The 25,834-nt window shown below is 39.6% G+C and overlaps 1 protein-coding gene across 1 annotated transcript in view; it reads left to right on the plus strand.

Moving 5' to 3' along the window:
- Positions 1 to 25,834, plus strand: part of SGK1 (serum/glucocorticoid regulated kinase 1) — a 108,684-nt gene that overhangs the window by 15,959 nt on the left and 66,891 nt on the right. The window contains exon 2 of the mRNA XM_044248418.1: positions 25,563 to 25,778. Within this exon, the coding sequence (XP_044104353.1) occupies positions 25,563 to 25,778 (216 nt within the window). The remainder of the gene's footprint in view (positions 1 to 25,562; positions 25,779 to 25,834) is intronic.

Consider the following 25,834-nt stretch of genomic DNA (forward strand, 5'->3'; position numbering starts at 1 on the left):
TAATTACATCTGATTTATGTTTCCAGTGTCTCGATAAATCACCTTAATATCCAGGCTTCCTTGGGTTGGTTTTATATTATTGACTTCTCTTAACTCATACAAAACACACACACACACACACACACAAAAAGAAACCCCCCCAAAAAAACAGTCCATGTGGATTCCAAGTCTAATTGCAACCTTGTAGTAAGCGATCTGACTTTTGGGTTTTTTTTTTTAATATTAAAATGCAAGTTTTTATTAAAGTAAATGTTACCAAATCTTGAGGTTTAAAGGTTTTATATCAAAGTTTGATCTCCACATTATAAAAACGACTGGCCTAAAGTCAAACTTCTATCCAATCAAGGATCTTTTGACTTTGCGATGTCAACCATGTAGCCTTGCTCATTTTTTTTTTCTTTAATGGTAGTTCAACCAGTATACCTTCTAATATCTTTGTTTACCTCTAATCTAAAGGGTCTGCCCTTTAGGGATGATATGACCAGCAAAGCCTTATGAAATTAAGTCTAATACTTCTTTATAAGATTATCTTAGTTAGTTGCAACTATTTAAAATTTTAAAAATTTATGAATCTTTCCCAGTGAAATAGGAAGACTTTTACGACTTACTAGAAACTGGCAAATTATAAACCATTTTACATTGTCTAGATCTGAAGTATAAATTATCAGAGCTTAATTCTTATAAAATTAAAAATATTCTCTCCTTCTGAAACATTCAGACTGAAAACATGAAGGTCAGCTGAAATCACAGCCTAGAAAAACATAAGTTATCTAATTTGGAAGACAACATATGAATCACAGAATACTTTGGCCATGGAACTGTCATTTAATTTCCTTCTTTAGGTCTTTTTGCATTCTGTCAAATGGGAAGCCTTTGGCATTTTGATCATTGTGAAGATGTATTAGTAATACTTCTAAAGGTGTTAGAAAATGGAAGTATTTAAGTGACTTGCTAAATCAGAACCCTTGACTGAATGAATCTTTGACCAGCTTCATGTATAAGGCCAGTTTTGTCCTGTGTCAAAAACTTTTTAAAACCATTCCTTTCATAACTTCAATGAATTTTGGATCCTTTTCATCCTCCCCCCACACTTTTCTGTAACTACTAATTAAATGTTTGTAAAATGATCTCTTCTCTTAAAACACGCAATCTCTACCTCCCCTTCCTTTTGTAACAAAATCCATTTTTGCAGAGTGATGAACCCTAAGATTTAATTAGAGGAAAGTTATTTAACTTTGCCCCATCACTTGCCCCATCTGTAAAATGACAAAAGTTCTTTTCACCTCTAAGAAGGTACTATTTGTGCAAAACAGTTTGCTCTCTTGATGCGATGTGTAACTAATGCATATAGCTACCACTCCCCTACAGTGGAGGACCTGATGGGTTCTCATCGAGACTCCTTCAGAAGGTTTCTAACAGGGCTCCCCACTGTCTGTCTCACCTCACTCCCAAATATCCCATGTGTGGCCAAGCTGCAGATAAACATTTAATACGAAAGTGACAGGTGTGGATCTGGCTTGCTCACAGGATTAATTACAAACCTATAAGCTCGTGCCCAAGGTCTTCGGCAATAGAACGGCCTGTGGAACCTTTCCTCTTCCTTCCCATCTTCTTCTTCCCTGTGTGTTCTCCGCAGTTATTTATTTGTTCATTCAGATGTACTTAATGAGGAGTATCTGCTGAGTACCATGCTATATGCTGGAAGTAATGACGAGCCAAAACAGAGAAGCTCCAGGCAAGTCACTGCTTATGTAAAGACTGGGTTGGGAAGAAGTGGGGAGTTTGTGAGACATAGCATATCGATTGTGAGGCTGGAGCAGAGACCTGAATGTAGGGGATAACTTTGGAGAGTTAAAACAAAACAAAACAAAACAAAAACAAAACAATAATACGCACACACACACACACAACCATCAATAGGACCTCATGGAACTCTATGGAAAATTCCTTGTTTCCCTATACTACAGTCATTTCTGTCTCTATGCCTTCTAGAGCCACAGAGTCCGACGTAGTAGCCACCAGTTACGTGTGGCAATGGAGCACGTAAAATGTAACTATTCTGAGATGTGCTATAAGCGTAAAATACATACCAGACCTTAAAGATCTAGTACAAAAAGAAAAGAAAAGAATATGATATACCTCATTGATAATTTTATATTGATGACATTTTGAAAGAATAGTATTCTGGACATATTGGGTTAAATAAATTATATGTGTAAGTAATTCTATCTTCCTTTTTACTTGATTTGATGAGGTTAGTGGAGCATTTAAAATTGCATATGTGGTTCACATTTTATTTCTGTCAAATAACACTCTTTTAGACTGTACACTTCCTGCATAGTGAATGTTTATTCAATTATACATCTGTTTATCCCTCTAAGTAAGGAGCACACTCCCTTGCCCATAGTGAAGACTCAGTAAATATTGTTTAAATTCTTTGCCATTTTCTAAAGGGTTTTTTTAAAAAGTGGGTCACAATTTTAGTACAGTACACACTTTCCATCTGAAATGTATAGCCGAAACTCCATGGGGAAATTAATGGGTGAGGGACTGGAGCACGGGTTCCCATGGACCCTAAGAAGGCTAACGTACTGGACATATGGTGTGACCGTGCCCAACACAGTGGGCTAGGACTGCTGACTCAGAAGGTTTCTCTATTTCCAAAACAAGAACTATTATTGCAGTGTATGGAAGGAGCATTAGGACAGAGGATCCTTGTGGTTTCTCACTGTATCTGTGGAAAAAATCTGAGGTTAAGGTTTAAATTAAACTGACATTATAAAGAGCCTTTGTAGTTACTATGTGTGTTTTTACATCTGTTGCTATAACTAAACTGACACTGATTATTCTGAGTGATGGTTTATGAGTGATGGAATAAAATGTGGTTTCCTGCTTATGAACATTCTCTAGTGTTAACTTGGTCTTCCTTAATGATGAGACAGAGACCAAAGAAAAATTACTTCAAGTCTAGAAAACATAACACAGAGAAAAAAGTTGTTCAGATAACAAGTAATTCCAGTATAAGAAAAGGCATTTAGGATTTCTCAACACCAGGTCTGTAATTTTATGGATTATTTTTGTTTTGCCTGCCTTTTGGTTCAGAGCAATTCTTCTTATGGGTCATGGAGGCTCCCCCAAGGGCATACACATTCGCCCTTTTGTTAAGGGGCCTTTGAGGATGAGCTAATGTAATTCTTCTTCATAAAATGGTTGGAAACACCTCTTTGCCAATTAGAAAAACTGATTTCATGGAAATTGTGTTTTACACCTGGAAAAGATGTTTAGTTTTAGACTTCTTTTCTGCAGACTTCTTTTCTGTCACGCTGCCATAGGAGCCTCCAGCTTCAACCAAACTCATCTCACCTTGTCCCTTGAAATGCCTGCTGTGTATCCACATTCATCTCAGCCTTCCTCCTGCTGCTGACCCAGGATTCTTTGTGAATATCTTACAATGAAATATTGATTATCTGAATAATAATTGATTATCTGAATAATGAAATAATGAATATCTGACAACAAAAAGTTGTCAGATCACTAATGAAGATTAAGTATGAGAAGAATTCTCATACTACCCCTCTCATAGGTGCCTAAATTTAGTTTAATGGTTTGTGGCCAATATGACAGTCACTTTATTGGTTTCTTTTTTCTTCAGAAGGAGCAGAGGATGTGGTAATACCTAGAACTAATGAACCCCTCTCTAATATATTGTGTATTGTACTTGTTTATATGAATGTTGTTTCTGTTTATTGCTAGGCTCAAAATACTTTTGTTAGAAGTAACTTTTTAAATTACATCAAGTGCAGTTATGGATTCTAGGATTAAAAATGTGCTGGTATATTTATTGCTGAGGTCCAGCACATTCTGTGGAGAGGCAGTTAGGAGATCAAAGAGTAGAATTCTAAAAGGAGTCAGACCAGGATTCTGCATATTACTTGCTGTTTGGCTTTATGCAAAGCTAGCAACTTTTTTTGAGGCTCAATATTTTTCATCTGCAAAACGGTAATGATGTTAACCTTGTGAAGTGTTATGTGTAAGGGGTGATAAATGCACATGCTTATGACACAATAGGCCTTCAATAACAGAAAGTTGCTTCTACGGTGTTTGGACAAGTCTGTTGGAGTCAGTGGTAGAAATTTGACTTTATTTTTGCTGAAAAGAGTCCTTACTTTCTTGAGTGCTCATTTGTGAAACATTTGTGAATCTAGAATAGAGGAGAAACATGGAACTCAGATTCTGCAACCTTGGATAATACATCATTCATAAATGATCACATTTTGTATAGTCGTTGATAATATGTGGCACCAAAAATCCAATGAAAGCAAAACAAAACAACCTCTCCACCAATCATTTGGATTTTAGTGTATTTGATAACCAATATGACCACCTCGTGACCCATCAGTGTAGCCTTTAATTATAATGTACATTTGTATAAATATAGTGTTTTTACAAACATTGTCTTTATTAATGCTCGCAATAACTGTTCTGTCCTGAAAGTAGGCACTGATAGTGGGGACGATGATGATGATTGGGGAAAAGACCATCGTATGATCAGCCAGTGGAGGAGAGATTGCACACAAAAGAAAGCACAAGACGTCTTGGCTCTAATTCTCAATCTGGATGGATGGAGGGAAGTAAGAAACTAAGATGAATTAGGTGCATATTAACTGTCACACATTTTCTTTGGTCCTTGCCATAGCTCAGTCAATTAGAGGATATTCCCATTTGGTAAAGGAGAAAGTTGAGGCCCAGGAGTTAGTACCATGACTAGGGTCACAAGGAGCATTCCAGCCAGAATCCAAATCCCAGCCTGCCAAATGCCAACCATCATTTCACTATGAACAGGGTGTACCTGTTTTAACTTGGGCAAGCTGCTTAACGTAATCAGCATTCATTTTCCCCAGCTGTCAGGATGGTCTAAATGATCCCTTGAGCTCTGTTAACCTCCGACCTTCTAGTCTGGGTGAGAGGTTGTCTCTTGCCGGCCAGTGTTCAGCTTGTGTGATCTGAAGACACTCCAAGAATACGCTTGTCCTGATTCATCTTAGACCATTTTATCCATTAGAGTCAATCCTGGATCAGGTGAAGTCAGTGGCATCCTCCTTACTGATACAACGGGTGATCTGCTTTGGAAGGCAAATGCTTTCACAGCTCCTTTCTCTCAGCCGATCCAAACTCACTGCTTCTGATATTTGTTTCCCAGCATATTTTGTCTATCACTTTTTCAAAACTACAGGACTTCAGTAAAGTTAATTGTCTCCCATTTCAAATGTACATTTGTTTTGGGCCTCCACAAGCACCTAACAAATAATAGCCTTCAAAAATGTTCAAACGTATGAAGGTATGGGTTTGCATTGATAGCAGAGCACATTGTCTCAGATGAACCTCACGCTGGAAATCTCCATCCATCTCCACAGCTAGAGTGCCCAGTAAGGGTCTTTTTACACATAGTAAAATGCCTATGTGCTTTTGGGTTTGGACTGAAGGAAGAACAAGGCACTATACAGGGACAGGAGAGTAGATGGGGGTACAGGCCCTTGAGATGGCAGAGGGTAAAGTGTAGAGAGATTGCATAGGATTTGTCTCCCTGCCTACGTCAAGGGATGGGTTTGCAGAGTGGTGGAGAAGGGGATGTCAGGACAAGACACTGAAGGGCAGTATTCCGCAGTGGCTTTGCACCTCAGCAATAATCACACGACTCGGACCCCTCGTGATGGCTGAATGGGACTGAGAGCTGGACAGACGGGAGTTTTCCTCCACCCTAACCATTGGTCCCTTCATTGCTCCCCCAGCCAGCATCGACAGGTAGTAGCTAATTCATCACCAGCAAAGGATGCCAGACAGTTAGCAAAGGTGGCTGTGCAGAGCCAGGAAAACACAAGCAGGCTGGAGGCCCAGATGAGGTTAAAGACCGCACACACACAACTGGATTTATTTCTGGGGACACTCTGAGGGGAAACTGCAACTGAGTTGTCATTTGGCCACTACCTTTAACCTGACCTTGATTGCACCAAAAGGCTTCTTGAGGGCTGGGACACATTCAAATGAGCAAATCAGATTACTAAATAGTCACTTTAGAAAATGCAAACAGGGCGCCTGGGTGGCTCAGTGGGTTAAGCCGCTGCCTTCGGCTCAGGTATGATCTCAGGGTCCTGGGATCGAGTCCCGCATCGGCCTCTCTGCTCAGCGGGGAGCCTGCTTCCTCCTCTCTCTCTCTGCCTGCCTCTCTGCCTGCTTGTGATCTCTCTCTGTCAAATAAATAAATAAAATCTTTAAAAAAAAAAAAAAAGAAAAAGAAAATGCAAACAATCTGGCCCCATGGGAAGGACATAAAGTGTGTTTTCCTTATGAGGATATCAAGACTGCAAAATCCCTCCTTGCAGGAAGAGGGGAAGGAAAGGAAGGAAGAGGGGAAGAGAGGAAGGACACTGGGGGGAAAAGCAAGAACTGTGCAAGGCCTGGGGCAGTGGTTCTCTAAGTGGGGTCCCTGGAATAATATCAGCTTCACCTTGGTACTTGATAGAAAAGCAAATCCTGGTCCCCATCCTAGAACTACTGAATCAGAAACTTGGAAGATGGGGTTCAGAAATCTGTGTTTTAACAACCCCTGCATGTGATTCTTATGCAAGCTTAAGTTTGAGAATCACTGCCTAGAGGAAGGCCACCTATGAGGTGGGAAGGAATCCTGGCAATGGTACTAACCCTGGGACAGAGGCAAGAGGATCCCCTCTGGGCCCCATTTATGTAATGCCTTTGCCATTGGTGTTCTGCCCTTGCTGGAGAAAAAGTCTGTAGAGCCCAGTCCCATACTCTCCAGAGTACTGCCCTCCTGTAGATCAATATACCTTTAGTACATGCTTCCTGCTCCCACCTGAGGTTTCTCATACAAATGGCCCCAAGCCCTCTTCCAGTGATGACCCTTCTTACAGTGTTGGAGGGCACAGTTTGGGGTCATGTTTGGGGTTGAAGCTTGAGCTCCAGATGATGGAGTGGAGTCTGATGGCTTGGCTGGGGACTAGGGCAGCCCTAGATGCTGTCACAAATATCTACCCTTGTGTCCCAGACAAATCACCTACTCACAGTTTTATCTGAGGGCAACCCAAGTGACCCCAGTTCCAATAGCTGATCTGTGAAAAGAAACAAGACCATCACTACGTTTTTCCCCTCAGGAATCTTCTAGTCTTTGGGAGGAAATTAAGAAACTCTATGAAAAATGCCTTTGGTGTACTTTTGAAAGAAGTGTTAATATTTTTCTGCTCGCCAGTTTGTATTCTGTAACCTAAATTGATCATTTAATTACCAAAAAGGATAGGCCTTTTTTTGCCAGGCTATTATACGTAGAATTCTGAAATAATTTCCAAAAACCTAGGTTAACTAGAAAATTAATATCAATTGAACTTGCATTTCAGATTAACTTTAAATTCCAAATGAATTAACCTTTCTTCTAATCAAGAACTAAAAATATTTTTTTTCACCGCATACCAGCTTTGGAAACTCTTAAATATGTTTTTAAAAATTTCCCCATTTCTGGGGTGCCTGGGTGGCTCAGTGGGTTAAAGCCTCTGCTTTCAGCTCAGGTCATGATCTGGGATCAAGCCCCACATCAGGCTCTCTGCTCAGCAGGGAGCCTACTTCCCACCCCACCCCACCCCACCCTCCACCCCCGCCCCCCTCCCGCCTGCTTTGTGATCTCTGTCTGTCAAATAAATAAATAAAATCTTTTTAAAAAAATTTCCCCATTTCCAGGAAAATGAGAAAGAACAAATAATTAAGAGCACCATGGAGATTTTAGGACCTGGAAAACTCTATTCCACTAAGATTCATTTGTTCTCTTCAGATTGATATGAAATAATACCTTTCCCTTTTTAGAAATACATTTTTAAAATATTTCAAAGTCTACACCCTACTGAATTAATATAATTGTATATAATTTAATGAAATTTTAAAAAGCAGAAACAAGATTATGTTAACTGGTACCAGAACCCATACAATATCCTTCAAGGTAACTAGACATAGGGACTTAAAACAGGCATAATTTCTGTCTAAGAACTAATGATTAGAGTTAAAATGTACCTTGTTTTAAATGAGGAAATCCATTACATTCATCTCAAGTTGCAAGGGATAATTATTATATTGTTATTATATTTTATATTGGTCCCATATTTCAGCTGAAGTTGCTGAAGTGTAGAAAAAAATATAGCAAACAATCCCATGAAATGTACACCGGGAAAAGTGAAAGTCAAGGGAGAAGCCCTCCGTGAACGTGTGCATATATCATGGCATCCAGAATTGGGGACGCAGGACACACTTAGGGTGTCTGTTTCAACAAATGATTTTTAAGTCACCTCCTAGCTTTGAAGTTATTTCCATGAGATTCACTCAATAGCCTTGAGAGATGGAGATGGTAGCATTAGGCATCTCTACATGATAATGCCATTTGTGCATTTCAAAGTCTGCCTTTTTAGGAACTCAGTTCTTGAGTCTGTGCCTATATAGCATAGAATTTGTTTTGCTGGCTAAAAGCACAGAGAAAAATTGGCGGAAATTGGACAATGCTAAAGCCATTTGGCTGAGAGATGATGCCTCGCTGGGTAAGAAAACCACTGGCTCAAAGTTTATAAACTCGCTAGCCTTATCCAAATCCTGATCTGGTTGGATGACTTCAAAAAAGCATCAACTTTATCTTCTCCAAAATGAAAACCATGTGAGCAGCTTCACTTAGTGAATGAATATGCATCTGGGGGCTTCTGGCTTAGTTACAATGATCCACAAAGTGAAAATATTGTTTATATGAGCCACAGTGAAGTTCTGGGAAGAATAGTTTTAAGGGCAAATAATATTTTAAAGAGCTATAAAAGAGCTATAAGGAAAGGACTCATTTAATGCCTACTACTAAAAAGTACATTATTTTGGCACTTCATTTAAGAGGCTGAAAGATTGGTCAGATTTTCTCTTTGCTATACTTGCTGAAGGACAGCTGCCTTCTTTGAAAGAAGGCTCCATTGAACTTTTGGCATACGGGAGGCCGGCCCAAAGGCACCCTGCTGTCCCCTTCATACATTGGTTTCTCTTTCCCAGGATAGCTGTTCAAATACTGAAAAACCTTTCTGACTTTTCATTTCCATCTTTCTTATTTGATCTCTACGTCAGTCAAGTTCTCCAGAAAAACAGAACCAGTGGGAGACATATATAGAATTATTTCAATGCTTTGGCTTAGGTGATTGTGGAAATGGCAAGTCTGAAATACATAGGGCAGCCCAGGAGACTGATACTGCAATCTTGGAGCAGAATTTCTTCTTTGTAGAGGAAACCTCAGTTTTGTTCTTAAAGCCTTTGAACTGATTAGATGAGGTCAGTCCAGATTATCAAACATAAACTCATCCAGTTAAAGTCAACTGATTGTAGATCTTGATTGCATCTATGAAATTCCTTCACAGCAACACATAGACCAGTGTTTAATTTAATAACCAGGTAAGGGGCACCTGGGTGGCTCAGTGGGTTAAAGCCTCTGCCTTCGGCTCAGGTCATGGTCCCAGGGTCCTGGGATTGAGCCCCACATCGGGCTCTCTGCTCAGCAAGCCCCCTGCTCTCTCTGCCTACCTCTCTACTTACTTACGATCTCTCTTTGCCGAATAAATAAATAAATAAAATCTTTAAAAAATAATAATAACCAGGTAAAATAGTATAGCCAAATAGATACCTAGAACTGACCATCATAATCTATTTCCCCATTCTATCTACTCTTGTTTGGGCGTTCCCTAGTTTGTCAATACCCCTGCTGAAATCAAAAGAACAAATCTAGAACCAGTACTTCAGGTTTGATTTAACAGGACAAAGGGCAGTGTATCACCTCTCTTGCTCTGCCCTTCCTGTTTCTAATAATAGAGCCTCATTTAAGTAGCCCAGAAAAAAAAATTTTTTTTTGACTATTCTACAAGGCTTACAGTAAACTAAAATCCCTGAGACTTTTCCTACTTGAACTGCTTGCAAACCAGTGTCTCCTATTCCACAAGTAGAAGGAAAATAATTAGTGAGTTGACCTGTCATAGCTCAAATGTAAAAAAGCTCAAGAACATAGTTAAACTTTATTAGCATGTGTACAAGTTATATGTGGGATTATAGTATGTCAGAAAAGAACAAGATCATAAAGATCTTGACTTCCCTTTGCCCATACTTGCCAAGTGCCTACAACTTTCTCTGAAGTAACCCTAGTGACTAAAAGCTTCTTGTCTCTTCTGATAGCCAATTTCATTTTGGAAAAGCACATTGAAAATTACAAAATTAATTACCCTTATAACAGACATTCCTCCTTTCATTATGCTCTGTTGTGTTGCGCTTCTCAGATACCCCTCTTTTTTTTTTTTTTTATAAATTGGAGGTTTGTGGGGCTCCAACTCTATGTTGAGCAAGTCTTTCAGCATCATTTTTCCAACAGTGTTTGCTCACTTTTTGTCTCTGTGTCACATTTTGGTAATTCTCGCAATACTTCAAGCTTCTTCATTATTGTTATACTTATTATGGTGAACTGTGATCAGTGATTACAACTGACTGAAAACTCAGATAATGGTTAGCATGTTTTAGCAATAAAGCATACCTTTTAAAAAGGCATATACATTTTTTTAGACATAATACTGCTTCATACTAGGGCTATAGTGCAGTGTAAACACAACTTTTACATGCACTGGTCAACCCCAAAAATTCATTTTGCTCACTTTATTGCAACATGCCCTTTATTGCCATCGTGTAGAGCTGAACCCACAAAAATCTCTGAGGTGTACCTGTACATGTATATTCATTTTACATACTTAGAACTCACATGCCTTCCTGTTACTACCAGGGACTCATTTTCCAATCCTTTCCACTTGTTCGACAGGTAGGATCATTACCTCTCAACAGATGAGAAGACACTCAGAATTTAAGTTAGTTGCCCGAAGTCATTCATCTAATAAGTGGTAGAAACAACACTTGAAATCACATCTTCTTAACAGTACTAAGATACTGAGATAAACACCTAAGTGGACAAAAGCTAAAACTATGAATAAGTAAGTAGATGAAAACATTGGATCATTGGGCCTTCAAAACGTGGTATGATCTAGATTCAAGGAAATGGGGTTGTGAAATCTCCAAAGATTGGCTCTGTTAGACCCCCACAGAGTGACAGGTGCACACTTAACTAATAATACAACAAATTCTTTGCTGATGTTGATCCATGCAAGACACTGCTTGGGATGGTAAGTGACACGAAGATGCCAAAAGTCAAATCTTTATCTATAAAGCATTTACAGTCTAGTAAGGGACACAGTTTAAGAAGCTGAATCATGATTGTAAGACATCTCTCCATTCCTTTACCCATCTATTCATTCAACAAACACTTAAGAATTTCTATGTGCCCTCAAGACAGTCATGAATAAGATATAGGCAATGAAATGGTAATAGGAAGTATACTTTACAGGATACAGATATCTTTCTACAGGGAAAGGCCACTTGGAAGATTGAAATTGGAAGCTTTTCATCCAAAAGAGGAATGTGATGAAGTCAGGTCGAAAGTTCCCAGTAAAATGGTCCAAGAACTCCTCCCCCAGAACAGTCTCATGCTGGTTTTTGTGTGTTTTCAAGGGAAAATGACTAAGCAGTCAAGAGCTATAAGGAGACCAGGGATTTTTTAAGAAGAGTAATAAGTGAGAATATTAAAGCCTGATATAATCAGAGAGGCAAAACTCCAATGGATGGAAAGGCAAGAAGCACCAGGAGAGGAAATTATAAGTGAATCATTGGCCATCACCCAAGTCAAAGAAATGTCTAAAGCAAATAAGTGCTATGGAAAGCATTGGTCCAAGGACATGTCAGGACTTTTACTGCAGCCCTTGAAGTCTCGTAGCCTCCCTGAGAAAAAGGAATAGTAGCAGTGGTGGCAAAGGAATTTGTTTTATGACTGAACACCCAAGGGAATTCTCAGGGTATAGATGAAGACTTCTTATTTCATGTATGTGTTGGGAGTTATTTCTTCCTAATCCTTCTAGCATGACATTATGGCAAAAAAAAAAAAAAAAAAAAAAAGGAAAGAAAAGAAAAGAAATTCTTCTGCATTTCCCTTGACTCCAGGAGGGGACTATACCTCAGGATAATCATCCATGAAAATAAATACTGGCTAGAGTCATTAAAGAGTGCCTGAATCATGGTGCTATATAACATGATAGATTCACATGAGAAGTTTGAAGTTAGAATAGGGTTTCAAAAAAAAAAAAAAAAAGAATGGGGTTTCAAGGAGAAAGATACTTCATGGAGTTATAATTGGCATTTGTTAAGATGTTTTCAGAGCCAAGATTTCAAATTTGGGTAAGACTTGGCCTCAAAAACTGAGATGAACAAAGGAATAAAAGGCATCTCTGTTGACAAGAACACATGAACAGCCAGAAGCTCAAAAGAGGTAGGATATGTTAGGAAAAAAACAAATAATCTGTTTTGGCTGGCATCTGGCACAAAGGTAGGTGAGTTGTGGGGAACAGGATTATAAATTGTGCGAAGGCCAGAGCATGTGGAGAGTCCAGGGAAAATGCTACACAAAGGGGCTTGGCCCGTATTCAGTTGACTGTGAAGAGCCATTGAGGGCCTTAAGCAGGGAACTAACATAATCAAAACCTGGTTTGGGGAAAGTGGATACAGCAGCAAAGTGTAGGGTGGATTGGAAAGGGACAAAAGAAAGAAGGGAAATGAATAGGTTTTGTGCTTGTGTTTAATGACCATGTGGACTGTGACTCTTGGGCTCCAAAAAACGTTCCCTATGGGGCAAGAAAGTGTACTAGTGAGCCAGTTGTCTGCTAACCAGTTCTTCTGTCAACCAACAGCATTTCCTTAATATTCAGTTCACTAGAGTGAGACAGACCTGGAGTTAAGTCCCTCATTGTAACTAATACTGTTTTTGTTTTGCTTTCATGGATTTATCAGCCAAAGGACCTACTAAAACGCATTCAAGAAATTTTATCCCATGTTTTTGGAAAATTCTTCCCTATTTTTTGATTAGTTCAGATTCGTTTTTCCCTTACACTCAGAACATTTGCCCTGTTGTTGTTAATGTTGTTGTTGTTTTTTTTTTTTTAAGATTTTATTTATTTATTTGACAGACAAAGATCACAAGTAGGCAGAGAGGCAGGCAGAGAGAGAGCGGGGGAAGCAGGCTTCCTGCTGAGCAGAGAGCCCGATGTGGGGCTCGATCCCAGGACTCTGAGATCATGACCCGAGCCGAAGCTTAAGCTTAACCGAAGCTTAAGCTTAAGCTTAAGCCGAAGCAGAAGCTTAACTCACTGAGCTACCCAGGCGCCCATGTTGCTGTTTTTTTAAATGAAATGTAGCTGCTTATTTTATTTCACCCTGGATATGGACAAATGATTTTTTTTTTAATACCTGCTGGCACTTGGTAGAGTGCTCAGGGACAGCTGGATTGAGGAAAGAAATGAAATCATGGTCATCATCAATTTAGGATGTCAACAGAGACCGCAGGATCCAAAACTGTAAGAACAGCTTGAATTCAAGCAGTTCGACAGCTTTTACAGCCATGTGCCATCTATCTCACAGTCTAAGCCACCATTTCCACACAAAGCAGCTCCAATACCATCTCCTCTTTCCCCAAACCAGGGCTGACCTTCAGTTAGAATGCACAGTAAGCCATACTGATTTTGAAAGACTAAAATAATTCTAGAAGTGTCCATAGATACCACTGTCCAGTGCCCTGTGAGTGTCCCCTCCCTCTGACCAACCCTGCTATTCTCCCTAGTCCAGGACTCTTCAAGCACTCCCCACCATCTAGCCAGCAAAGGGATGAAGCTTAGGACGGTAGGGACTCTACGGGAGCTGCCTGGGGAACTACAACCGCATTCATGCTCTGTGTCCCTGCTCTTCAGCTTGTAAAATATTTTGAATTATTATATCTATCTACTATCCATGTGTAGCCACTTGCTCTTCTGTATAATTTAATGCCTTGCATCTAACTCCACTATAGTCTGTATTAAAAAATGCACACTTGCTGGAATCTGGGTGCAAATGTATCTCTGCCTGTCACCAGGTAGAGTGTTATCTCAGGCTGTTCTCTCCACAGGACAAGACGAGCCGCTGGTACTTCCTCAGGGAGCATCCCTAGAGCTTGCAATCCTAAAGGAAACAGAAGAGTCTACCTCCAAGCTTCAGGATGAAAAAAAAAAATGATAGTGTAGAAAGATTCTGATTGGCTGTGTTTGGGTCACATGCCAACCCTTGGAGCAGCCACCATGACCAGAGGCATGGGATTTTATCACCATCTGCCTGAATCACAAATCTCTCCTGTTCAGGCAACAATAAACTGTCCTTGGCAGGTCCCCCAAATCAGAATCTTTGAAATGAGTAGTTCCCAGATAGGAAAGTGGAGGTGGAGAGGTAATTTTATAACCTCAATATCTGACTTGCTTGAGTGTTGGTTTTATGCCAGTAAAAGACTGGCACAGCATGATGATAAGAAGTTTCTATCAACCAAGTAAATGTTGTAAATGAACATATAAAATGTTAAATATATATGAAGCTCTCCTGACAAAGCCAAGGGTTTTCTCTTTTCTTTTGGGGTTTCATGAGGACCACAGTAATGAATGCGTTAAGTGCATATTTCCGGATTATACATTCATTTCTTTTTTTTTCTTTTTTCTGTTTTTTAAGATTTTATTTCTTTATTTGACAGCACAAGCAGGGGGAGCAGCAGGGTGAGAGGGAGAAGCACAATTCCTGCTAAACGTGGGGCTCAATCCCAAGACCTCAGGATCATGACCTGAGTCGAAAGCAGCTCTTAACCTACTGAGCCACTTAGGCGTCCCTCCTTTTTTTCTTTTTTTCCCCCCTTTAACAAGTCAGCTCACATTGATCAGTATTAATATCCATCGACACATGATGCTATTTCAGGAGGAATGGGATCACTGAGGACAATGTTGCTGGGATTTTTCTTTGATTCTGACCCTTTAGGTCCATCATTAGTCTTTTTATTATTATTACTCTTATTATTTACATGCCACAAAAATGCATCTGTCCTGAAAAATATCTTGTTTTTTCTCCTCCACTTACATGGACTCATATTCACAGTGATTTTCCTCTCTATCAGTTGTCCTGAGGTCAGGGTGAGTTTCCCAGTTTTAACAATTTCCATAGGATCATCAAACATCCACAATTCATTCTCCACTTTTTCAGAACCGCACACGATTTTTGGACATGGTAGGTCCTTAGTAAATATCTATTTATTAGCTGGCTCTCTTCTTGTTTTCAGAGAATAATGAAACCTTACCATTTTCTTTATAAAACATGAAGTGAGAAAAAAATAGAATACCAAAATAGAAGCCATTACCAATACACCACAAGCATCATTTAGAGGAAAATTGTTTTTGCATAAAAATGAAACTGAGTATGCCGTGTGCTTCTCTTGTAAGAAGACTCAACAAAGGAACAGAAACACCAGGGACTAGCAACGAGCCCCATTTTGGATGTTGTGAACCATCTCTCCTTTCATTTAGCATTTTGAATTTAATTAAGTAATGTACACAGTTCAAATAATGAGACTTGATTCAGCTTTATTATTGCTATTTAAATGGAGTTTCTAGCAACTGCCTTAAGACTGTAAGATTATTTTAAAAGCCTTATGGTTTTTCTTTTTGTTTTTTTTTGTTTTGTTTTGTTTTTTGTTTTTTTTCAGTATCTTTAACGGAGGGAATACAAGGTTACTATAGAAAGTGACAGAAATGCCAGGCAGGGAGATGTCCTGGGGAAAGCAATGTTACTTGCTGGAACTCCAGTGGGTAAATAGCCTTGAACCTGTGACACAGTTAGAAAAAACTGCAAGACTTTTCTGCTCCCAGCCTGCATTTTACAGCTGAAAGGCAGTAAAGTTCAGTGGTTTGCATGAATTCTTCAAGGTAGTCACAAAGTCAGGACTAGAATCCAATTCTCTTAATTTAGTTCATTGTCCATTCCTGTAGAAAGTCATTTTTGTATCTTACATGTATTTCTTTTCGTTAATTGTGGGGAAATACAAATTACTTGTAAACTGACTGCTCAACCTCAGAATAATATAAAAACAATACTATATTTGCTGTTTAGTAACCTTTTATGTGCCATACCTAACGCTACCCTTAACCATAAAAATACGTTAAGTTCATAATATACCCAGAATATGAAGGTGTCTAACAGCTATATGAAATAATAAACCTCTGGCACTAGAATAGATTGAGGGGGATGGAGTGGGGAAAATGGAAGAAAGAAAAGATGGTCTTTGAAGGACAATGCTGTAGAGGTCCAGCAGGGAGGCATAAAGGTGCTTCCACTCTATATTATATATGGGGATAACCCCCTCCCAGTGTACCCTCCTGAGTCTGCCCGGTGACTTCCTATTCATCCTACCTGAACACAGACCTCCAAGCCCTGACTCTTTTCATGCTCCATTCAGCCTTTCCTGACCCTTATCCAGGTCACACAGAGCTTGAAAATAAAATTCATAAATTTTAACAGCCATTTGTAAGCTGCTATTCTATCCCAAACTCATCCCCATCAGAGCTTCCCCATCACAGCTTTATCCTGCTTGTCCCAGTGATGAACTCACACTAGCTTTAACACTGTTTTATAACAGCTGATTTCCTGGTTGATTCTTAAGAACAACTGACTCTTATTTTTTTTTTTTTATTTTCTGTGCCTTGAATAGCAACTGGCTTTAAACCAATAAAAAAATATTTCTTCATCATTTACTATACGTTGGGAGCTGTGCGAACCTCTGGGAATATAATAATGAGCCTCTTTCCACGGAAGCTTCAACTCAGAGTGAAGGCAGATGGGAAGTTTGGAGGGGATAAGCTAAGAAGAAGGAACACACAAAATAAACTTTGTGAATGTCCTATTAATGAATATAAGAGAGAAAATAATGTCTTGGTCATGTGAAACACACATTCTAATAGAGGGAAAAGATAAGTAAAGCAGAGTAAATGCATGTGTGTTCCCATTTAAACAAGTAAATGCCAAAATGAATCAAGAAGCAGTGAGAAGTCAGACAATGGGAAAGTGTCCCCAGTATGTGACTCTTAGCAGGACTACCCAGACGGACAAGTTGGGTCAGAGGAAGAGCCTGTACACAATCAAAGACGTAGGAGAGCAGTCTTTAAGACAAGCACAAATCAAACAATATGACGGAAGGTCTGGATGCATGGAGGACATAATGAGAGATGAGAATTCAGACCCTAGGGGACTTGGTATCCAAGGCCAAGGAATGTAGATTTTACTATTTAGATATTTTTCCATTTGTGTGCCACTTATTAGTGGGTCATGAAATCAACTCACTGGGTTGTAATCAACATTTTGAAGGACTAGAGTAGAATAGAAAATGTGAGTGCCTTTCCTGCAAAAAGGGTAAATATAGGGGTGGTACCGGTTGTCTCAGTTGCATATCTCTCTATTATAAATGTATATGAGAACAGGGATTTCTTATGGTACATCAGTCTTGACCAAACAGGTTTGAAAGTCACTGCGTTGGTGATGGGGAATCACTGAACAATTTAAAGCAGAGATGAGATCAACCTTTGCGTTTAGAAAGATGCTGTGGTCCCAATAAGAACAGATTTATGGGGCAAGGCCATTTAGGAGACGGCTTTCAGAATCCAAGAAAGGATATAGACTTGAGAACTAAATGGTAGATAAATTTGATGATTCATCTCTCCTCTCCACTCGCATTGCTACTATTCTGGCTTTGGCCCTCATCATTTCTTTTGTAAACAACTCCTGACTCATCCAGCTCCTTGTGTTCTTGACCGTCTCATATCCATCCTTCACACCGAATTGAAGACACATCTGACAATCCAACTCTCCGGCTTACAACACTTCAGGAATCACTTTTTGCTCCACACCCCAATCTTTCTGTCCAGCTTCAGTTCCTGCCTCTTCTCTTTGGGCTCATTTTCTACACATTCTGTGCAGATCCTTGCCTCCCTATTTTGGCTTCTGTCATCCTCTCTGCTGGAAATAGCTTTTCCATTTTCACTCACCTGACTTCCTTGAACTCAACCTTCAAGACTCAGTTTAGGAGTGCCTGGGTGGCTCAGGGGGTTAAGCCTCTGCCTTCGGCTCAGGTCATGATCTCAGGGTTTTGGGATCGAGCCCCGCAACCGGAAGCAGGGAGCCTGCTTCCTCCTTTCTCTCTCTCTCTCTGCCTGTCACTGCCTACTTGTGATCTCTCTCTCTCTCTCTGTGTCAAGTAAAAAATAATAATAATAAAATAAAATCTTAAAAAAAAAAAAAAAAGACTCAGCTTAAACTTACTTCCTCCAGACAGCCTTCCTTGACTTCTCCCAAGTGGACCAAAAACCCCCTCTCTTTTTCCCCAGATGGCATTTTGTATTAACCTCTCTCATTATGTGGAGCCATAACTATACAGCAAATATTAACCAAATGTTCACCCAGTGCTGGGCTCTAGGCTTACCTTTATCATTTCATTTACTCTTCACAAAACCCTGACGAGGTAGATATTAAGGCCCTGGGAAGAGGCAGCAATAGTTCTGGTGTTTTCAGCCAACCAGTGTTATTCTAGAGCTCATGCTTTCAATTTTTCGCTACATTATACACTTACTACATTATGATAAACCACGGGCTTTTGGGTAAGTCTCTGAAATGCCACTCGCTCGCAGATCACAACCTTTAAATGCTGTACAGTAGACAAGTCAGAGAGGTCCTGAGAAGTGTCCATTGGATCGGGCAATGAAGGTTTATTGGCGTCTTGGTGAACACTTGTTTCAGTGGGGTGAGTCTCTTTGTCGTGTTCTTCACTTTAGTCCCTGCAAATATTAGGTGGTCTGTAAACATTTGCGGAATGCACTGTAGTGGGCCGAGGAGTCGTGTGAGGTGGTTTTTTCCCACAAAGCGTGGCTGAGAAGGAAAGGAGTTCAAGTGGTGGTGAGAAAGTTTCTGAAAGAAGGAAGTCTGTGGGTAAAAGGTGGGTGTATTGTTTTTTGTTTTTTAAAAGATTTTATTTATTTATTTATTTGACAGACAGAGATCACAAGTAGGCAGAGAAGCAGGCAGAGAGAGAGGAGGAAGCAGGCTCCCTGCTGAGCAGAGAGCCCTATGCCAGGCTCCATCCCAGGCCCCTGGGATCATGACCTGAGCTGAAGGCAGAGGCTTTAACCCACTGAGCCATCCAGGTGCCCCAAAGGAGGATGTTTTGTGTTTAGTTTGCTAGGTTTTTTTTAGAGATGTTGCAAGAACAACGTGTTGAATGCACTAAGAGACAGTGGCCAAGTGAGGGAGAGGTAAAAAAATAATAGAAAAGGGGATTTCTTGGAGGAATCAGGAGGGAAGTTTCCAAAACTCTGGTGAATGAGCCGTGGACAGGCCACTCTTTCTTCCCCAGGGTTCAGCCTAAGCATCACCATATTCCAAGCCTCAATTTTCATCCACAAGCGAAATAACAAATACCATCCTTCAGATATAACTGATATAACTTTAGATATAACTGATATAACTTCTTCCTGCTTCTTTTTCTTTCTTCTTTCTTCTTCTTCTTCTTTTTAATTGTCTAAATCCAGGGAAGACCAATTCAAACCAAAAGGATTAGTCTATATTTTAGGGACTAAGAAAAATATTACTTCTATTTCAAATGGAAACTTTCTGTCACTGAATTCCTGAGCTTTTTCTTTTTCTTTTTCTTTTTTTTTAAGATTTTATTTATTTACTGGGCTTTTTCTATTTACAGCTTGATGGGGTAGGGTCTAGTGAGTGCCTCAGTGGGGCAGAGGAAGAAGAGGATTTTATATTTGTAGAGCTGCAAGTATAGGGCAAAGGCCTTGTTTGGTGTTGAATTCTCTGAGAACTTGTATGAGGAGAGGAGCCCTGGGTACTGCCCAGTTCAGCAGTGTCATGGAGAAGGATGGAGCTATGTATGTCCTCTCTTTCCTTCCTCTTCTCTCAGTCCCCCTGGCTGCCCACCCCTTCCCCTGGCGTGGGGAAACACCAGGTTAGACAGAGAATCTAGAACAGGATGTAAGTGTGTTGGTCAATACTGAGAGGAGAAGACTGGGAAATCCCAAGGGCAAATGACACAGGAGGATGGGGAATTCCAAAAGGCACTCAATCTTCTCAGGGTGCCTGGCCTGGGGAGGTACTACTGTGCGAGAGAAACAGTTACACAGAGCGTATTTATCACCTTAATAGAGGATGGTAGCAAAGCACGTTAAGAACTAAAAGTGAATATGGTTGTCAAAAATAAGCAAGCAATTCCTATTTTTATTGCCTACTGTTTGTAAGACCATATGCCAGCCTCTGGAGAATTAAAAAAAGCCTAGAAGCTGTTCTTACCCTTATGGTCCAGTTGGAAAGATGACATAGACATAATAACAACCAGTGAGCATAAAAGTTTCAAGGTTTGAGGAGCCCGAGTGGCTCACTCGGTTAAGCTTCTGACTTCTGCTCAAGTCATGATCATGGGGTCTTGGGATCGAGCCCTGCAACAGGATCCGAGCTCAGCAGAGGGTCTGCTTCTCCCTCTGCACCCCCTCCTATTTTCTCTCCCCACCTCCCCTGTTCTCTCTCTTTTTCTGTTCTCTTTCTCCTGTTCTGTTTCTCTCTCAAATAAATAAAATCTTTTTTAAAAAGGTTATATAAGTTTTCATGTAAGCAAATAATAAACACTACAGATATTCAGAGAAAAGAAAACTATGTGATGACCCATATAGCTAGCGTGAATCAATCAGATTACTACCACTGACCTTATGTCATATCACTGTTATATTTTAAGAGCCATGCTGTGAAGCCCCCTCAGGCACCAATGTGTGAGAGGGATTTGCTTCCAGGAGCCTTCTCCTGACTTACATTAATGTCATAACCAACACACCAGCATACACCTGGAAAAGAAGGAGGTGTGGAGGTCCCTTTTTATAGCCGATTGACAGCTTATCCAAATAATTCCCACTAAAAAACTCGGTTGCTATATCTGAATTGAAAGTAATTGTGGCATCATATAAACAAAGTCAGTTTTCTCTAATAAAAACACATGCCCCCTGGAAATTGCAGAGTTGTGTCCGACGTCAAGGTCACTTGGATTTTAAGGAAAGCACAGCTCTTCACTCCCAGAAAACAAAAGGAATGATGAGACGAGCATTATTATGAGTTCACAAATAAACACCTGAACACTCTGTAAGTTTTCTGCATCAGCTGCTATCATAACCAGCTAAACCAACATTAAGAGTAATATCTGTTTACTATTACATAAGAGGAAAAAAAAAAACCACAAGTGGAAAATCCCTAGAAGCTGGCCAATCTATTTAATCACATCTGGCAATTTTCTAGTCTGCGGGATTATTGCTTTTGGATATCATTTTTTTTTCGAATAATCAAATTAATAAACCAGGGCAGACTGGATTTAACAAAGAAATTGGATTAAGATTTTATGCAAATGCTGTTCAGTAAGAGGAGCCCTATGGGTAAGTGGCCGGGCCGTACTCTTTCACCCCCGATGTCTGCAGAAGTAATGGCTTCTGAAAAAATCTTCAATGCAGTTGGGAGAACAGGCTCCTATAAAGCCCGAGTGAGGGAATTCTGCATTTGTTCAGGGTGAGGAGGATGTCTCACCCTGGTCTATGTTTGTTTACAAGGCTCTCCACCGACGGTTGCTGAGTAGCTCGGAATAAAACCAGGGCCCAGATGGCCGAGGAGTCAGGGCAGCGGCTCACATCCGGGCATTCACTTCTCTCACACACACAGCTGCCGCAGCCTTCCCGGAGCCATTGTGACTGGTCTCTGAGGAGCTTCCAAAGCCACTCGCAGGCAGCTACTCCCTCCGGCAGAGCCTGAGGGGACACAACAGGCCTGTTGTAGCTCCAACCCCCTCAGGGGCAGAAGCAGTGGTGCTCCACTCTCCGGTTTTGGAGGGCACCTTGCTGGACGCCAAGGCCTGAGGGGGAGCCCCGCGCTTCACTCAACATCCAGCCATTCTCCAGAGATGGAGTAAACATCATAAACCCAGTCCTTAACCAGGCCTGGATAAACCACGTGGGAGGCTATAAAGCCAACAAAATGCGCAAAGGAGTAGCAGAGAAGGAACGTGTTGAAGTCAGAATAAGGACCCAGCAGAAGGAGATAAAGCATTTCAAGATCGATAGCAGGTCTTGAATGCCAGCAACAGTCCCACAAAAAGGATCACTGCATCTCCTTTTGGAACCCCTTTCTCCCTGGTGCTTCTGGAAAAATGGAATATTTCTAAATTTCCCTTGCCACATTCTCTGTGGAGAGAGAGGCAGTATCATGTTCCCATGTCCTTAAGACTCAGAATGGGTTAATTTGTTGAAGGTTATTCAGAACCCTGGGCCTTTCTAATGAAATATCACCCACACTCACACCTTGCCCTCCTGGAATGTGTTAAGGCACAAAACACATTCCTACTCTCAGAAGACTTGGGTAAATCACATATTTCAGTAAGTTTAAGTGGAATAGATTCTAATAATCAGAGCCCCTTATCAGAAATATGAGCTTAATACCTAGATCCAGCCAAGTCATTGGGTTTTTTCCCCCAAAGACTTCAGTAGAATATGGCTGTTTGTTTCAAGTCTCCAATTCTTCTTTGCAGCTTGAATCTTTCCTCTGAAATTCAGACTTGATGGTCTAAGTGCCTATTTGATAGCTCACTTTGATGTCCTAGAGTCTTAGCACCTCTGAAGTCTTTACTGAAAGGCTTCCTGCCTTCTCAGGCCCTCCCACCCCCAGTGATCCTGATCAATCTTCTCTGCTTTATTTACCCTCTTACATATTATAATTCACTTATTCATTTTATGAATCTTTATGAATGAAATGAAATTTTTTTTTAAAAAAAGAATGAGGAATGAATGAATGAAAGTTAAAATGTTGAGAACATTAGATTTTTTTTTTGAGAAAGTTAGAAGATGGGGCTCCTGGGTGGCTCAGTCAGTTAAGCACCTGTCTTCGACTCAGGTCTTGGTCCCAGGGTCTTGGGATCAAGCCCCATGTAGGGCTCCCTGCTCTGCAGTGAGTCTCTTCTTTCTCTCCCTCTGCCCCTCCCCCTGCTGCTTTTCTCTCTCTGGCTCTCTCTCAAATAAATAAAGTCTTAAAAAAAAAAAAAAAAGAAAGGAAAAAGTTAGAAGATATCGAATCATTTTATTTCTACTCCATGGAATTCTACTTCATACTTATTTCTACCTGGTAGAATAACTTAAGGGGGTGGCTTGGTGGCTCTGTTGGTTGGGTGTCCAACTCTTGATTTCAGCTTAGGTCCTGGTCTCTCAGATGTGGGATGGAGTCCGGCATCAGGCTTGGTGTTCAGCACAGGAATCTGCTTGAAATTCTCTCTCTCCCTCTGCTTCTGTCTCTACCCCAGCTCATGCGCTCTCGCTCTCCCTCAAAATAAATTTAAAAAAAAAAAAAATTTAAAAAAAAAGGAATAACTTATAATGTCTCTAAATTCTCTTCCTTTGATAAAACCAGTTTGTTTTTTCTATAATGTAATGAAAGCTTAGATTCAGTTACAGGGACATTCTTTCATTATAAATTGAATAATTGTAAGACAGTATTATATAAGATTTACTCTAAATAAAGTTGTCCATAAATTTAAGATATACATTTCAATATACTAAAATTCTTAATCAGTCAGGCCATATAAATTCCTTTGAAGATAAATCTCCTTAAAATTCTATTCACAGAAACCCCAAAGTTAAATCTACTTGGCAAAAGAGACATTGAAAGTAAGCCAGAATAAAAGATTGAATTTAAAACAAGGTTGGCAACTAGTCAAGAATGGTCACCAAACTTCAAGCTCAAAACCCTCCGAATAAGAGTACTACAAACCATTTTCCATCTCTAATGAAGTTTAGTACTTTTCAGATTGATGAAAAACACGTTTAGTTTTAACATCAGGAAGAGAGATTCTATCATAGTTTCAAACTTTTAGAATTTCATTTAGACTTTCATTAATGAATCAAATAAACACTTTGAAGATACCTACTAATAAGTTAATGGGACCTTGGAGTGCAAGAAATACTCAAGGATACCTCCCAAATATTAACATATTTATTAGGATGGTAAACCCAAAAAGAGAAATGGCTATTGAAAAGAGTATATATAAATAAAGCAATTAAAAGACACATATGTAACCGAAGAAAGAAATATGAGAATTTTAACTTTAAAAGACATTGTTCTTTGAAAAATTACAATGTAAAAAGAAGGAAAACTAAAACACCTTTAATCAATGCATATAACAATGAATATAACAGTTTTTATTTTGCCTGTTAACTTTCTTGTTTTATCTGTAGGTAGAATATACATTTTTATATTTGTAATTATAGTGTCTGAACAATTCTGTATTTGGCCTTTTTTTCCATATAATTATGTTCTAAGCATTTTCCATACTACCAGAATCTTTATATTTAATTTTAGTGATAGCATAATATTCCACCAAATTTCTTAATTCTTTTTTTTGCTATTGCAATTTTAGTTTCTTCTCAGTCTATCCTTAAAATATTTAATTGTAACATTACTAATTATAATTCAATACTGTCATTTCATTTCTTTGTTCTTTTGCTATATGCTGATTTCACCAATTGGGCTAAATCCTCAGGAGTTTCAAAGATAATGGAAGACACCTATTAAACCAAGATACATTTCTAGCATTCAGTGACCACAAATCTTACAGTGCTGTAATGCTTGTTAAAATTCTATTCTCATTAAGGAATAGATTTGGATTCAAGGTGACTTTGCTCAATACCAGCATTGTGCCTTGGGGGAATTTGCTTCAGCTCTCTGTGCCTTTGTTTTTGCATCTATAGAATGGAATTAGTAATAGTAAAAATTGTTCTGAGGATTAAGCAAGACAACCTATGTCAAACATTTACAACAATTCCTTTTATATTTAAAGTGCTATAAAACAATATCACTTTTCATATTAGAAAAGCTTTCTATATTCTCTGTGCCTTATAGGAATTCTGCATGTAAAGAAGACAAGTGGTAAGTTTTCAAATTTTAAAAACAACTATGAAATAATTTCTTAACCAGAAGCAACTTCTTTTATAATCAAGTTTTTTGCAGTAGTGAGATATATGTCAATTCATTTAGCAGCAATTGGGTCTTAAGCAAGCAATCATAGGTTAGTGTTTCCTCCAGTAAGAATGGCTAGCAATTTGTCTAAGACATTTGTGAATCATTCTGTCAGCTTTATCATAATAGTAAGAATAAAAGTAAAATAGCCACCATGTACTCGAACACTATGTGCCAGGCAAAACAACTGGACATTGAAAAACATTGTAAAATCTTCATGACAACCTGGAAGGAAATATTATTATCCCAATCATCCCCAGATGGGGAGACAGACTCAATGAGATGAAATAACCAGACAAAAAACACACATGCCTAAGAAGTGGTTGGTCCGAATTGACCCATTTGGATTGTATTAAGACTTGAAAGATGGAGAAGTCATGAGACTGAACTCTCCTTTCATGAGTATCCCTCCACCAAGTTTCCCACTGGAGTCCCGTTAAACATCACAGGAGGTAAAATGCATTTTCTTCTTTTGTGTGTTGTAGGTACGAAGATGGATCAAGAGCCCAATGGTCAGTGTGGACAAGCATCAGAGTCCCAGCCTGAAGTACACAGGCCCCTCAGTCATGCACATCCCTCCAGGGGAGCCAGATTTTGAGTCTGCCTTGTGTCCAACATGTCTGGGAGACCATGCTTTCCAAAGAGGTGTTCTCCCTCAGGAGAAGGAGTCATGTTCATGGGAAACTCAGTCCGGGTGTGAAGTAAGTTCATTTTTGTTCTGGATCCATTATCCTGAAAGGATTCTAGGCCAAGCATA

Source organism: Neovison vison, chromosome 1, assembly GCF_020171115.1.
Source record: "Neovison vison isolate M4711 chromosome 1, ASM_NN_V1, whole genome shotgun sequence".
NCBI classification, from domain to species: Eukaryota; Metazoa; Chordata; class Mammalia; order Carnivora; family Mustelidae; genus Neogale; species Neogale vison.